At 25.7% G+C, this 13829-nt stretch overlaps 1 protein-coding gene across 1 annotated transcript; it reads right to left on the bottom strand.

The window, feature by feature from the left end:
* Positions 1 to 9448: 9448 nt before the first annotated feature.
* Positions 9449 to 11575, bottom strand: LOC107026223. Its single transcript, XM_015227115.2, has 2 exons — positions 10819 to 11575; positions 9449 to 10268 (listed from the first exon to the last, which is right to left on the bottom strand). The coding sequence occupies exons 1-2, from the start codon at positions 11433 to 11435 to the stop codon at positions 10190 to 10192; spliced, it is 696 nt and encodes a 231-aa protein (XP_015082601.1). The 5' UTR covers positions 11436 to 11575; the 3' UTR covers positions 9449 to 10189.
* Between the last annotated feature and the right edge of the window lie 2254 nt (positions 11576 to 13829).

Genomic DNA, 13829 nt, shown 5'->3' with positions numbered 1-13829 from the left:
TATATATATATATAAACTTATCCTTATTCCTTTTCTATATTTACCCTTTTATATGAGATTTTAACTAATTTAAATTCTCTAACAGATGAATTATATTTAAAAAAAATTCAAAAAGAAAAGTTTAGGAAGAAATTGGGCAAAATCCAATGACTAATAAAGGCAATAGTTGGGTTAACTTGTATGATGAAACAGAAATGATGATTTCTATCTTAGTGTATATCATTAAAATCATCTTTAAAAAGAATAATTTTAGTTTAATAGATCATTTCTATGTTTATATATATTTCCCTTACTTATATCATAGATGATATAATGTATATTATTTTAACTTATACATAATGAAATTTGAAAACAATGAATATCATTTATATTTTGTGACACATAAATTTCTAAAAAAATAATATCTACCCTTCGAAAATATTAAATACCATTTATTAGATCGTTATTTTTGAACCCACAAAATTTAAAATGTTATTTTCTTAGAACAACAAGTAGTATCTAAATGTTATTCCTTCTAGTTTAATATATAGTTATCCATAAGAAGAAAATATCTTTATATATGAAAAAATGATTTTCAACTACCTTTGAAGATTTTTGATAGCTAATATTTGATTCGAAAGTTGATTTGACTTCTTATCTACTAGCCATTATTTCCACAAATTAAGTTGCATCCACTTAACAACTACTACCTCAAATTAATATGCTTTTTAAAAATAATACTAATTAATATAAATATTTTATCATAATATTTGTACTAATTGATATTCACTATTAAAAATAATTTGAGTAATAAATAGTTAATATTAAAGATAAAATATCTATAATTTTTTTGATATATTAAAAAAGTAATAAATGAAAATGAAAAACTACTTCTAAAACAATTGAAGTAAAAATGATCGAACAAATAAAGTAAAATGAATCCAAAAATAACTAGAGAAGAAAATACATGTTCCTTTTTTAGTCCTTGACTCCTTGTCGAGGCCATGACTTCGATAAAAAAATGTCTGAAATTAATCTTGACAAGCTATTATATAACTAAAATTTTGCCAAAATCATAACTTTAATAAAAATATGTGCGAAATTTTGCTTGTCAAATTCATAATTAAAGTTAAAAAAAAGTGTTAAGTTGCCTTTGACAAGCCATTAGATATAATATCTTCTCATGATTACTATGTTCCACCATCTTTGACAACATTCCCAAAATTACTCACAAGAAAGAATTGTTGTTTTCACTAGTGTCACTACTTTTTGATACATTTTCAAATTTGTATACATAATTCATAAAATTCAACTTTGTACTTCCCAATTGACTACTAGAAATTGAAAAGACACAACAAACAATAACAACTAATAAAATCAAAGACAAGACAAGGCAAATATTAAATTTCCTAGTGGTATTTACCAAGTTATAATGGAAAACCAGCTATATGTATAACATAGCTAGCCCACAATATATTTGATGGTACCTAATTTTAAACATTAGAAAACTTTATCCTTATTCCTTTTGCACCAAAAAAGTGAAACCTATATAAGCATCTTAGTTACTTGTACATTGGACATAACATTATCATTAGGTTTTAGGTATAGTGTTTAGCGTTTTGTGCTCTTTCTGTTTCATTTTATTTGAAATTAGATTATTGATACTAAAATAATTGAGATATTGATTTAAATGAAAATGAATTTAATATTTGAAATATACATTTGTAGCTCATATGGTCTTATGTTGTAAACCAAGATGGCTTTGTAAGGATAATAGACAAAAAAGTGATTAATGAAACTGATTCAGTTATAATTATTGGGTCAAGTAAAATATTAGTGATTATTTGAAATTCGAGTCCAATGACTATTTGTTAAAAAAGACTAGGAGTTAGAAAGAATGGTTATGCAAATTTTGTCGAAGTTTTAGCTGTCAGTTACCTCTCATCGGATTCTAGTTACCTTATTCTGTGATAATCTCTCCGTAGTTGATGATTATTACTTTGTAGTGCATATTCTAATAGAAACTTATATTCGACAATAAATGTATATAATACTGCTTGTGCTGAAATGAAATTTGTTTTATCTTATGAGTTCAGATGTTATTACTTGTACTTATTTAATGTATAAGAAGTGTCAAAAATACGTTTGAGCTATTATAAAATTATCCTTTATCCATCTATCGAATTAAAAATAGATCCGATTTTTTTTTTAGTTTATTTATGCCTTGATTTCTAACTTTTTAAGTTATGTTATTGTCTTCTTATTGACCTATGTTAAACTATTCCCTAATTAATGAAAACTCAACCAGTAGATTCAATTGCTTCTCTTAGAATTTTTGGGTTTGTTTGTGTTTGAATCTTATTTCAGATTATTTTCAAAAGATTTTCGACTATAAATAAATAAAAGATAGTAAAAATTAATTTTTTTTATTTAAATTTTTTGATGAAATAATTTTCCTCAATATTATCTTGGTCTTAAAAGGATAACAATATATTGATACCTTTTGACTGTTAGATGCATCATGCTCTTTTAAATTATTGGCAAGCTTATCATATAGGATTAAAGTTTTATTAGTTGATTTTATTGTTTAATCTTACTTCCTAAATGACAAGGATATTATAATTTTTAGCTTAGGATTTTTTATTACTAGATTCAAAATATAATAAATCTTAATTTTAATTCTCATTTTAACTAATTAGTCTGAGATTTAAATATGTCTCGTTTCAATAGTAATTTTTTAAAATATATTAAGTTATTAATTATCATGCCTTTTGATATTTCCTACGTAATTTTTTTTATCTGTAAATTTTATTTCAAAATAAATAAATTTAATTCCAAATTTATAGTCAAAACTAAATAGTTTCACTCTTGAAATTCAAAGGATACCACATATTAGAAAGGAGTATTGTGTATCATTTTTTAATTTTTTTTAATTGTTTATCGCTCGTCGTTTTAATTTATTTAATTCTATTCTTTTAATCGTCTTAAAAATAAAATCTCTTACCTTTTTGTACAAATTTGATATACATTTAATCAAATATCGTAAGATTCAAAACTCTTTTTTATTTTGCTTTAAATATGTATCAAACTAAATCAACCAAACAAATAAATAAATTGAATCAGAAAGAGTATGTTATTATTTAAGCATAATACATAAATATAACTGTGAATTTTACGTCAATCGACAATTATGACCTTAACTTTGGATGTGCACAAGTAGACACTTAAATTTGTATAAGCTTGAGCAAATTGCACATGTATCCTGCATGGTATCCTACATAACAATTTTGTATTCTACGTGTATTATGTCATGCAAAACACTTGTGTCTTCTTGTTCAATTTTATAATAGTTTAACGCTATGTTTGGATCATTGTTATCTATTGTATTGTATTGTATAGTTACTATACCTACAATGTTTGTTTTGATTGTTCCTTAAAATGTATTATATTGTATTGTTAAATTTTGTTGTTACGTAACAATGAAAACCCCTATTTTATGAAACAACCAATTTGATGTGTTCCCATTGTTACTTAATTTCTTTTGACAATTATATATTTTCATAATATTTCAAAATACTATTTTACCGTTTATCTTAATTATTTAAATCTAATCAGACCTCACACCCTAGAATAATTAAGGATATTTTACTAAATTGCAATACAGTACGATATGATCAAATCAAACAACTAAAATGTTATTAAACAACAACAAACAATACAGTCTAGCCAAACATTGTAATTTACCATACAATACAGTACAGTAGAATATAATACAATACAATATAATACATTATGAAACAATGGGTAACAATGATCCAAACAAAATATAATTATCTACTTGTGCACATTCAAATCTAAAAGTTATAATTATTCGTTTACGCAAAGTTAAGAATTATATTTATATATCGTGCCTATTATTTATTATTACTATCATTATCTTCATTGCATCATTGTAGATAACCTTATCCATGTAGGCCATCCTTGAACGTAATCTCCAACTGAATTTCTTAAAGTAGTCAAATATAAAAGTGACAATACTATTTATTATTATGGGTCCTTTGCTTTTTGCCTGATTTCCAATCCATAGGGGCCACAATAATTATATAATTGAGTGAAAATTTTCAAATTTATATTATCATAAATGATAATTTACTCAATGAAACGATAAGTTTAAATAATTACCCAAATAATTCGAGATTAGTTCCGTATGCATGTATTATTGTATTTGATTCGTATGATTATAATATATCTTTTAATTTACGTGATTATAACATACTAAAATATATATGTATTTTAAATGTTATTTGTTTCTAATTGATTTAGATTTTTTGTAATTGAAACACATTAAATAAGCAAAAAACATTACGCCTACAAGCTAAAAAAAATGAAATTCACCATCTATAAATAGAAGTGGTCATTTGAAAAAAAAAGTTGTTAAATACGTAAGAGTTATAAGACACGAGTCTTTAATATTATATTATTTTCACATAATTCAACACGTAAATAACGTTCCTTCTAATATAAGACAAAAACGAGTCTTTAATATTATATTATTTTCACATAATTTAACACGTAAATAACGTTCCTTCTAACCAACTACAACGAAGACAAATAATATGTATCACATTCAAACACTTCCTTTTCTCCTTGTGGAAAAAAAAAAGTAGCCACAAAATAAAGAAAGCAAAATATTCTTTACATTATATATATTATATATACATCCACAAACCTTATTTTCAGAACCTTATCTTAATTCTTTGAATTTCAATTTTTTCATCCAAATTCCTACTCCATAAAATAAATAGATATAGAATTAATATAAGTAGATTTCTTTGATGTTGCCTATTTATTTAAGACTATGACATCTATTTTTTGGATTTTATTTAAGAAAATATGGCATTATCTTGCATAAAAATTGTATCCATTTGTGTGGCTCCAACTTATTGCCAAAGGACACTATTTGTATAATAGAAAATAATTATTTTCTTGTTCTTTCTGTTTAGTTTATATAACATATTTTTTATGTCTTTATCGTTAAATATTATACGATTTAATTTAACTCAAGAAAAAACTTTGCAATATTTCAGCTTCTGAATATATTTTGTATATTTTTATCGTTAAACATTTTATGATTCAATTTAACTCAAAAAAAAGAACTTTGCAATATTTCAGCTTCTAAGGATAATATTTCAATGCTAGTTAAAACAAAAAAAAATTATCAAATAATAGAAATCACATAAACAATTGTTACCATAGTTGCAAATTATATATTATATAATTAGGAAAGTCTACCAATTGGTTTAGCAACCTGTTTGACACTTGAAATGATGATAACGAAAATATCAATTATATTTAAATTAGGAAGCAATACTATAATGAAGAATATTTGAGTAGAGTTTAAGTCATTAAAAATAGGTTTGAAACTATAGTAATTGTGATTAAAAAATTCCTCCATAAATATTCCACCCTCCCCATCATATCCTTTTTTTTTCCCTTCTTGCTGCTTACGTTACAGGTCATTTGATTACTGTATAAGAGATATTTTTAAGTATGTATAAAAAATTGTATTAACTTTATTATATTTAGTAGAAATTTTGTATTAAGTATAAAATTTAACATAATTTATCATGTTTGATTGTATTTATTGTAATCCTGCATAATTAATATCAATATAACAGGAAATCTATGTATAAAGTTATGCAAGTAGAATAAGATGGAATAAATTATGTGGATATTAATTATACATGTATTAAAATGATGATAATATATATTTACCCTATTAATTTATTTATTATTTTTACTTGAAAACTTCATTATTTCCATATATATATATATATATATATATATATATATATANGATTCAAAATATAATAAATCTTAATTTTAATTCTCATTTTAACTAATTAGTCTGAGATTTAAATATGTCTCGTTTCAATAGTAATTTTTTAAAATATATTAAGTTATTAATTATCATGCCTTTTGATATTTCCTACGTAATTTTTTTTATCTGTAAATTTTATTTCAAAATAAATAAATTTAATTCCAAATTTATAGTCAAAACTAAATAGTTTCACTCTTGAAATTCAAAGGATACCACATATTAGAAAGGAGTATTGTGTATCATTTTTTAATTTTTTTTAATTGTTTATCGCTCGTCGTTTTAATTTATTTAATTCTATTCTTTTAATCGTCTTAAAAATAAAATCTCTTACCTTTTTGTACAAATTTGATATACATTTAATCAAATATCGTAAGATTCAAAACTCTTTTTTATTTTGCTTTAAATATGTATCAAACTAAATCAACCAAACAAATAAATAAATTGAATCAGAAAGAGTATGTTATTATTTAAGCATAATACATAAATATAACTGTGAATTTTACGTCAATCGACAATTATGACCTTAACTTTGGATGTGCACAAGTAGACACTTAAATTTGTATAAGCTTGAGCAAATTGCACATGTATCCTGCATGGTATCCTACATAACAATTTTGTATTCTACGTGTATTATGTCATGCAAAACACTTGTGTCTTCTTGTTCAATTTTATAATAGTTTAACGCTATGTTTGGATCATTGTTATCTATTGTATTGTATTGTATAGTTACTATACCTACAATGTTTGTTTTGATTGTTCCTTAAAATGTATTATATTGTATTGTTAAATTTTGTTGTTACGTAACAATGAAAACCCCTATTTTATGAAACAACCAATTTGATGTGTTCCCATTGTTACTTAATTTCTTTTGACAATTATATATTTTCATAATATTTCAAAATACTATTTTACCGTTTATCTTAATTATTTAAATCTAATCAGACCTCACACCCTAGAATAATTAAGGATATTTTACTAAATTGCAATACAGTACGATATGATCAAATCAAACAACTAAAATGTTATTAAACAACAACAAACAATACAGTCTAGCCAAACATTGTAATTTACCATACAATACAGTACAGTAGAATATAATACAATACAATATAATACATTATGAAACAATGGGTAACAATGATCCAAACAAAATATAATTATCTACTTGTGCACATTCAAATCTAAAAGTTATAATTATTCGTTTACGCAAAGTTAAGAATTATATTTATATATCGTGCCTATTATTTATTATTACTATCATTATCTTCATTGCATCATTGTAGATAACCTTATCCATGTAGGCCATCCTTGAACGTAATCTCCAACTGAATTTCTTAAAGTAGTCAAATATAAAAGTGACAATACTATTTATTATTATGGGTCCTTTGCTTTTTGCCTGATTTCCAATCCATAGGGGCCACAATAATTATATAATTGAGTGAAAATTTTCAAATTTATATTATCATAAATGATAATTTACTCAATGAAACGATAAGTTTAAATAATTACCCAAATAATTCGAGATTAGTTCCGTATGCATGTATTATTGTATTTGATTCGTATGATTATAATATATCTTTTAATTTACGTGATTATAACATACTAAAATATATATGTATTTTAAATGTTATTTGTTTCTAATTGATTTAGATTTTTTGTAATTGAAACACATTAAATAAGCAAAAAACATTACGCCTACAAGCTAAAAAAAATGAAATTCACCATCTATAAATAGAAGTGGTCATTTGAAAAAAAAAGTTGTTAAATACGTAAGAGTTATAAGACACGAGTCTTTAATATTATATTATTTTCACATAATTCAACACGTAAATAACGTTCCTTCTAATATAAGACAAAAACGAGTCTTTAATATTATATTATTTTCACATAATTTAACACGTAAATAACGTTCCTTCTAACCAACTACAACGAAGACAAATAATATGTATCACATTCAAACACTTCCTTTTCTCCTTGTGGAAAAAAAAAAGTAGCCACAAAATAAAGAAAGCAAAATATTCTTTACATTATATATATTATATATACATCCACAAACCTTATTTTCAGAACCTTATCTTAATTCTTTGAATTTCAATTTTTTCATCCAAATTCCTACTCCATAAAATAAATAGATATAGAATTAATATAAGTAGATTTCTTTGATGTTGCCTATTTATTTAAGACTATGACATCTATTTTTTGGATTTTATTTAAGAAAATATGGCATTATCTTGCATAAAAATTGTATCCATTTGTGTGGCTCCAACTTATTGCCAAAGGACACTATTTGTATAATAGAAAATAATTATTTTCTTGTTCTTTCTGTTTAGTTTATATAACATATTTTTTATGTCTTTATCGTTAAATATTATACGATTTAATTTAACTCAAGAAAAAACTTTGCAATATTTCAGCTTCTGAATATATTTTGTATATTTTTATCGTTAAACATTTTATGATTCAATTTAACTCAAAAAAAAGAACTTTGCAATATTTCAGCTTCTAAGGATAATATTTCAATGCTAGTTAAAACAAAAAAAAATTATCAAATAATAGAAATCACATAAACAATTGTTACCATAGTTGCAAATTATATATTATATAATTAGGAAAGTCTACCAATTGGTTTAGCAACCTGTTTGACACTTGAAATGATGATAACGAAAATATCAATTATATTTAAATTAGGAAGCAATACTATAATGAAGAATATTTGAGTAGAGTTTAAGTCATTAAAAATAGGTTTGAAACTATAGTAATTGTGATTAAAAAATTCCTCCATAAATATTCCACCCTCCCCATCATATCCTTTTTTTTTCCCTTCTTGCTGCTTACGTTACAGGTCATTTGATTACTGTATAAGAGATATTTTTAAGTATGTATAAAAAATTGTATTAACTTTATTATATTTAGTAGAAATTTTGTATTAAGTATAAAATTTAACATAATTTATCATGTTTGATTGTATTTATTGTAATCCTGCATAATTAATATCAATATAACAGGAAATCTATGTATAAAGTTATGCAAGTAGAATAAGATGGAATAAATTATGTGGATATTAATTATACATGTATTAAAATGATGATAATATATATTTACCCTATTAATTTATTTATTATTTTTACTTGAAAACTTCATTATATATATATATATATATATATATATATATATATATATACTTTATATGTATAGATCATTTTTATTTCTTTTAATTTTTTTAATTGGAGACTTTATTATTTCCTATCTACATGTGTACACGTACTGTTTTCATTAATTTATGCAAATAAAGATGATTTTTTTATTTTAAAAATTAATTGTATATTTTAATTGATACATATGCTAATCAAATATTAACATCATATATTATTCAATATATTCTACATTTTATTAGCATATATTGTTATTTGTACATAATATATATTAATAATTATAAAAAAATTTAATATTCAATTGTTAAAATTCAAGTATTAAAATCTCTGCATAACTAAGTAGCATCTACATAACTAATATTCACATTATTAATATAAATAACGGACCAAAATATTCAGTAAAAAGGTTCAAAATTCGTAAAAATAAACACACAAATAACAAAAGAAGTTCAACATCTACTATATATTCATAAAATATTATTTTAACCATGTAATAATATTATTTCTGTCGAGAAGGGTTAAAGTGAAAACCCTTGTATCAAGGTGGCTATACCCGTAACTAATATCCACATAATTAAACTCAACGTAACTACCTTGCATAAGTAATACCAACATAATTAAACTCTACATAACTAATACCGACAATAATTAATCCTATATAACTGAACCTACATAACTAAACTTTACACCTTCATAGTTATACCTAGTAACCAAACAACCCCTTAGTGCATATATTGGTAAAAATATATTTCTTTTATTTTTCATTCAGATCATTAAACATATCAGAATTCGATTAATTTAAATTCACACCAAATAAAATCTCACTCAAAATTTCGATTGAAAACTTTATTCATGTTCATGATTGGCAGCTCATAGTTAGGTGTAATTGTGTACTCTCTTATACAATGGGTTGTTCCCAACTTTCAGCTAACTCTGTGGGCTGTGGGCACTATCGCCAAATCAGATTATTATTTTTTTTGTTAAAATATGAAAAAATTAAAAGAGATTAATATTTATCATATACTACATATTTTTGAAACTAATATCAATGATATAAAAAAAAGGTCCGGATTAAATTAGTTTTAACTTATCATAACTTAACTTATCATCATTTTAATTCTAAGTTGTTTGTTTATAAAATCAATTTTATAGAATTTAATTCATTATAGAATTTAATTCAAGTTCTGTCCAAAATGGTCCCCAGTAATGTCCTTAATTGATGTTTTAAGAGTCCCGCCAAACGAATTAAAAAATACCTGCAAACATAAGAAACAATAAACAGAGTCAGTACCAGAAACTTCATTTAAATAAATAAATGACAGACAATAATGGTTCAAAAAAAAAAAAACCTATATTTTACTCCGTATACGGGAAAAAAATACGTATACGTATAATACGGACGGATACGGTATACATCACGGCTAAAAAAGGAACAGGAAACGGAGAAAGGCGAAAAAGATGCCGGGAAAACGTCGGTGAAATGGAGCTGAACGGATGTGATAATTGGATGATGAATTGATGATAATCAAACACCTTGAAGAGACTAAATTCAGGTTTATCATGTCAATTAGATTCAGATCGATTTGAATTTGAGCCTAAGAAGGCAGTATTTTTTAGAACGGAAGCTTCATGAACAGCAACGCCAAAATTTCATGATTTAGTTTTATGTTATAGTAAAAAAAATTAAAATATTTAACTATTAGTCTATACACAGTCGGATCTTAGGGTTTCGGCCACCGGAGTACACAAAAAACCGTTCCGTTCCGACCTCCACTTAGTCCTTCTCCAATCGAAAATATGCCTTACGAGTCATCGGCTTTGGACATGACGGAGAGCCGGCTAGGTCTACGCTGGAAATCAGCACGTCGGCGTTGTTGATGAGATGAAGGACGAATCAAAGCTGCCAAAGCTCTTTTGACCAAATCACCTTCTACCGTACCGATTCTCACGAGCGAGTTCGTCATAGCGGACCGCCTCAAAATCAACTGATTTGGACTGTAGGTAGCCGCCGTACCGCTACCAGTTGAACCTGAACCACTTTTATTCTTATGTAGACTACATCGGAACGAACCTGGATGTGTCGTCGGTGAGCACATACACGACTTCTTCTGACTCCGGTTCTGCACCACGTGGTTCCGGTTCAACGCAGCAATAGACCGGCTCGGTGACGTTGAACGTTCCAAAGAGAACCGCACAGAGGACGCCGGAGACGACGACCTAGAGCTGTATAAATTCACACGATTCGGAGACGTAGATCTGTCGAGAATTGCATGTGAACCGGTAGTAAAACCGGAAGTTGATGAAGCAAAAGCAGAAGACGTCGACGAAAACGACGAGTTCCTCTGGCTAGGTGAATAGAACTTCCCGGCCGGTGAAAGTGAACGGATTACCGGTCCGCTTGACCTCCGAGTAGAAGCCGCCATTGTTGTTGTCAGAGTAAAAAAAACTGTAAAAGGCAGAGGAATCTAGAAGAAAGAGAGAGAGAAGGAAAAAAAACCGGAAGATTTTTCTTCTTTTTCTGTAAACCCGGTTTGGGCTATTTGATTAGGCAAACCTTAGCACCACTCAAGGCATATATTTATAGGAGTCCAATTTTTTTCCCCTTTTCCCTTTATTATTATTAAATTGCATAAGCAAGCCCTTTAACTTTCTGGAATGTGCTTTTTTGGTCCAAAATGCATTTACTATGATTATTTTATAATAATAAAATACACGTATTACTTGATAGTTAAGTAATGATAAACACCCCCTAGGCACATCATGTCAATTCTATTTGAGAATTTGAAAAAGGATTTTAACTTATTGAAATTATTTTAAAATATCATTACAATTAAAAGGAAAATATGTTAGTATAATTTCATAAATAAAGTCGTAAATTAAATATATGTAAGTTTATAATCTGACTTTTATAGATAGATAAATATTTGCAATAAATTATTTATTCGAAATAGATATTTATGAGATAAAATTGAAAGAATAATACGACAAAATAAATACTAATATGCAAAGCAAACGAGACAATAAATAGTAATGCATGTTTACTTCTCTTATAAAAAATGTGATTGACACTCAATTACTTATTAATTTACTTCAAATCTTTTTATTTATATATTATATCTTATCTAATTATCTTCTATCATTTTCTAATTTCTTATATTAAATTTCATTCAAATTATTATTATTATTATTATTATCTTTTTTAACTTCTATCATAATTAACCTCCCACAATTTCATATTCAAACATCTCGAACCTTTTCAAAATATCTCAATTCATAGAGGCCCCAAAGTGCAAAAAGTGTAAAGTATAAAGGGTGAGTATGTAAATAAGACATTGTCAATTCCTTAGGAATTCAATTTTCTTGACTAAAAGCAAGTGGGCAAAATACAAATACAGAAATTATTCTTTCCTCTACTTTTTTAAATTAATAAATTAAAATTATATTATATTAATTAAAAAAAGTTTAAAATATAAATATTTTTAAACTATATAAAAAAATCATAAATTACAATTTTTATATACTAACATGATAAAAATACATAATAAAATTTTTATTAAAATTCTTATAATTTAATACCAAAAAAAATTATAGCAATTAAAAATGAACGGATAGTAAACCTCTAACCACAGTTTAAAAAGTATAGTCTAATAGGACCGAAATTAGGAAACCAGGGGCTGCTTCGAAATTATTTTTGAAAAAGGATCAAAACGACAAGGGAACATTGCCGTTTTGATTCAACCGCAACTGTTATTGTAGGGACAATAAAAGACTGCCACGTACCCGTATCAACTTCAGTGACTCACATCCCGTGGATTACACGTATACATGTTGTTATTTTTGTAATAAAATTATTTTATGTCTACTTCAAAATTTTCTATTTCAATTTGTTTGGTATAATTTAACCTCTTATAAATTAAAAATTTTAATTTTTGTAAATATCATAATTTCATGTGGTTAAGAGTTTTATAACCTAAAATTAAAATAGGTAATTTTTTTTTTATAATAATATATATGATATATTTAAAATAGGAATTATATATGTACACTTTTTAACATTTAATCACAATTAGATGTTACATCCACACTTCAGTTTGATTTAATGTTACTCTTATGGTTAATTATTTAATTAAGTATGAATAATCGATATATTTACACATGTATATTTATCTTTCGCGATGACTCAGTCAGTTTAGAAGATAGTTATTCACAGAATAATTTAAGATCAATTTCTTTTCAATGTTTTTTAGTTGAACTTGCTGCATAGAACTTCTTTAGTGCAGCTACAATATCGCATGTGTGGTTAGCAGGCTATTTCGCATTGAGGAGTTTACCTAGTTCACACAAAGTACTACTCACCATAGACTGCTGATCCGAAGGACAAAGACTGTAACAGAGGTTGTAACGATGTGATTTGTATGCTATTACACAATGAGGAGCTAACCTAATGCACACAAAAGTGCTCACCACAGAGTGCTAAGCACTCCAAAGGCATAGGTCACCCAAGGACAAAAATTGTGGCAGAAATTATAACGACCGCGGACTATCTCGACGTTTCAAAAAATTAAAAAATAAACACTTGCCTCTTAAGTAAGAATTGATTCCATTTTGAGAGAATTGAAAAAGCACTATTTCGTTGAAAGATTTCGTATAGGTATTAATATGTTAGATATATGTGATTTGATTGGTGAAATAGTATTCCTCTCTCAAAAAATATATTTTTTATCGACGCATAAAGATAATATTTTATTATCAATGAACAAGATATTGAAAAATTATCTATACGTAAAATTCAAATTATTGATACAAGCATTTTCCAC

Source organism: Solanum pennellii, chromosome 7 (genome assembly GCF_001406875.1).
Source record: "Solanum pennellii chromosome 7, SPENNV200".
Lineage (NCBI taxonomy): Eukaryota > Viridiplantae > Streptophyta > Magnoliopsida > Solanales > Solanaceae > Solanum > Solanum pennellii.
Note: the sequence above shows the minus strand (reverse complement) of the source record. Positions and strands in the feature narration are given on the sequence as shown.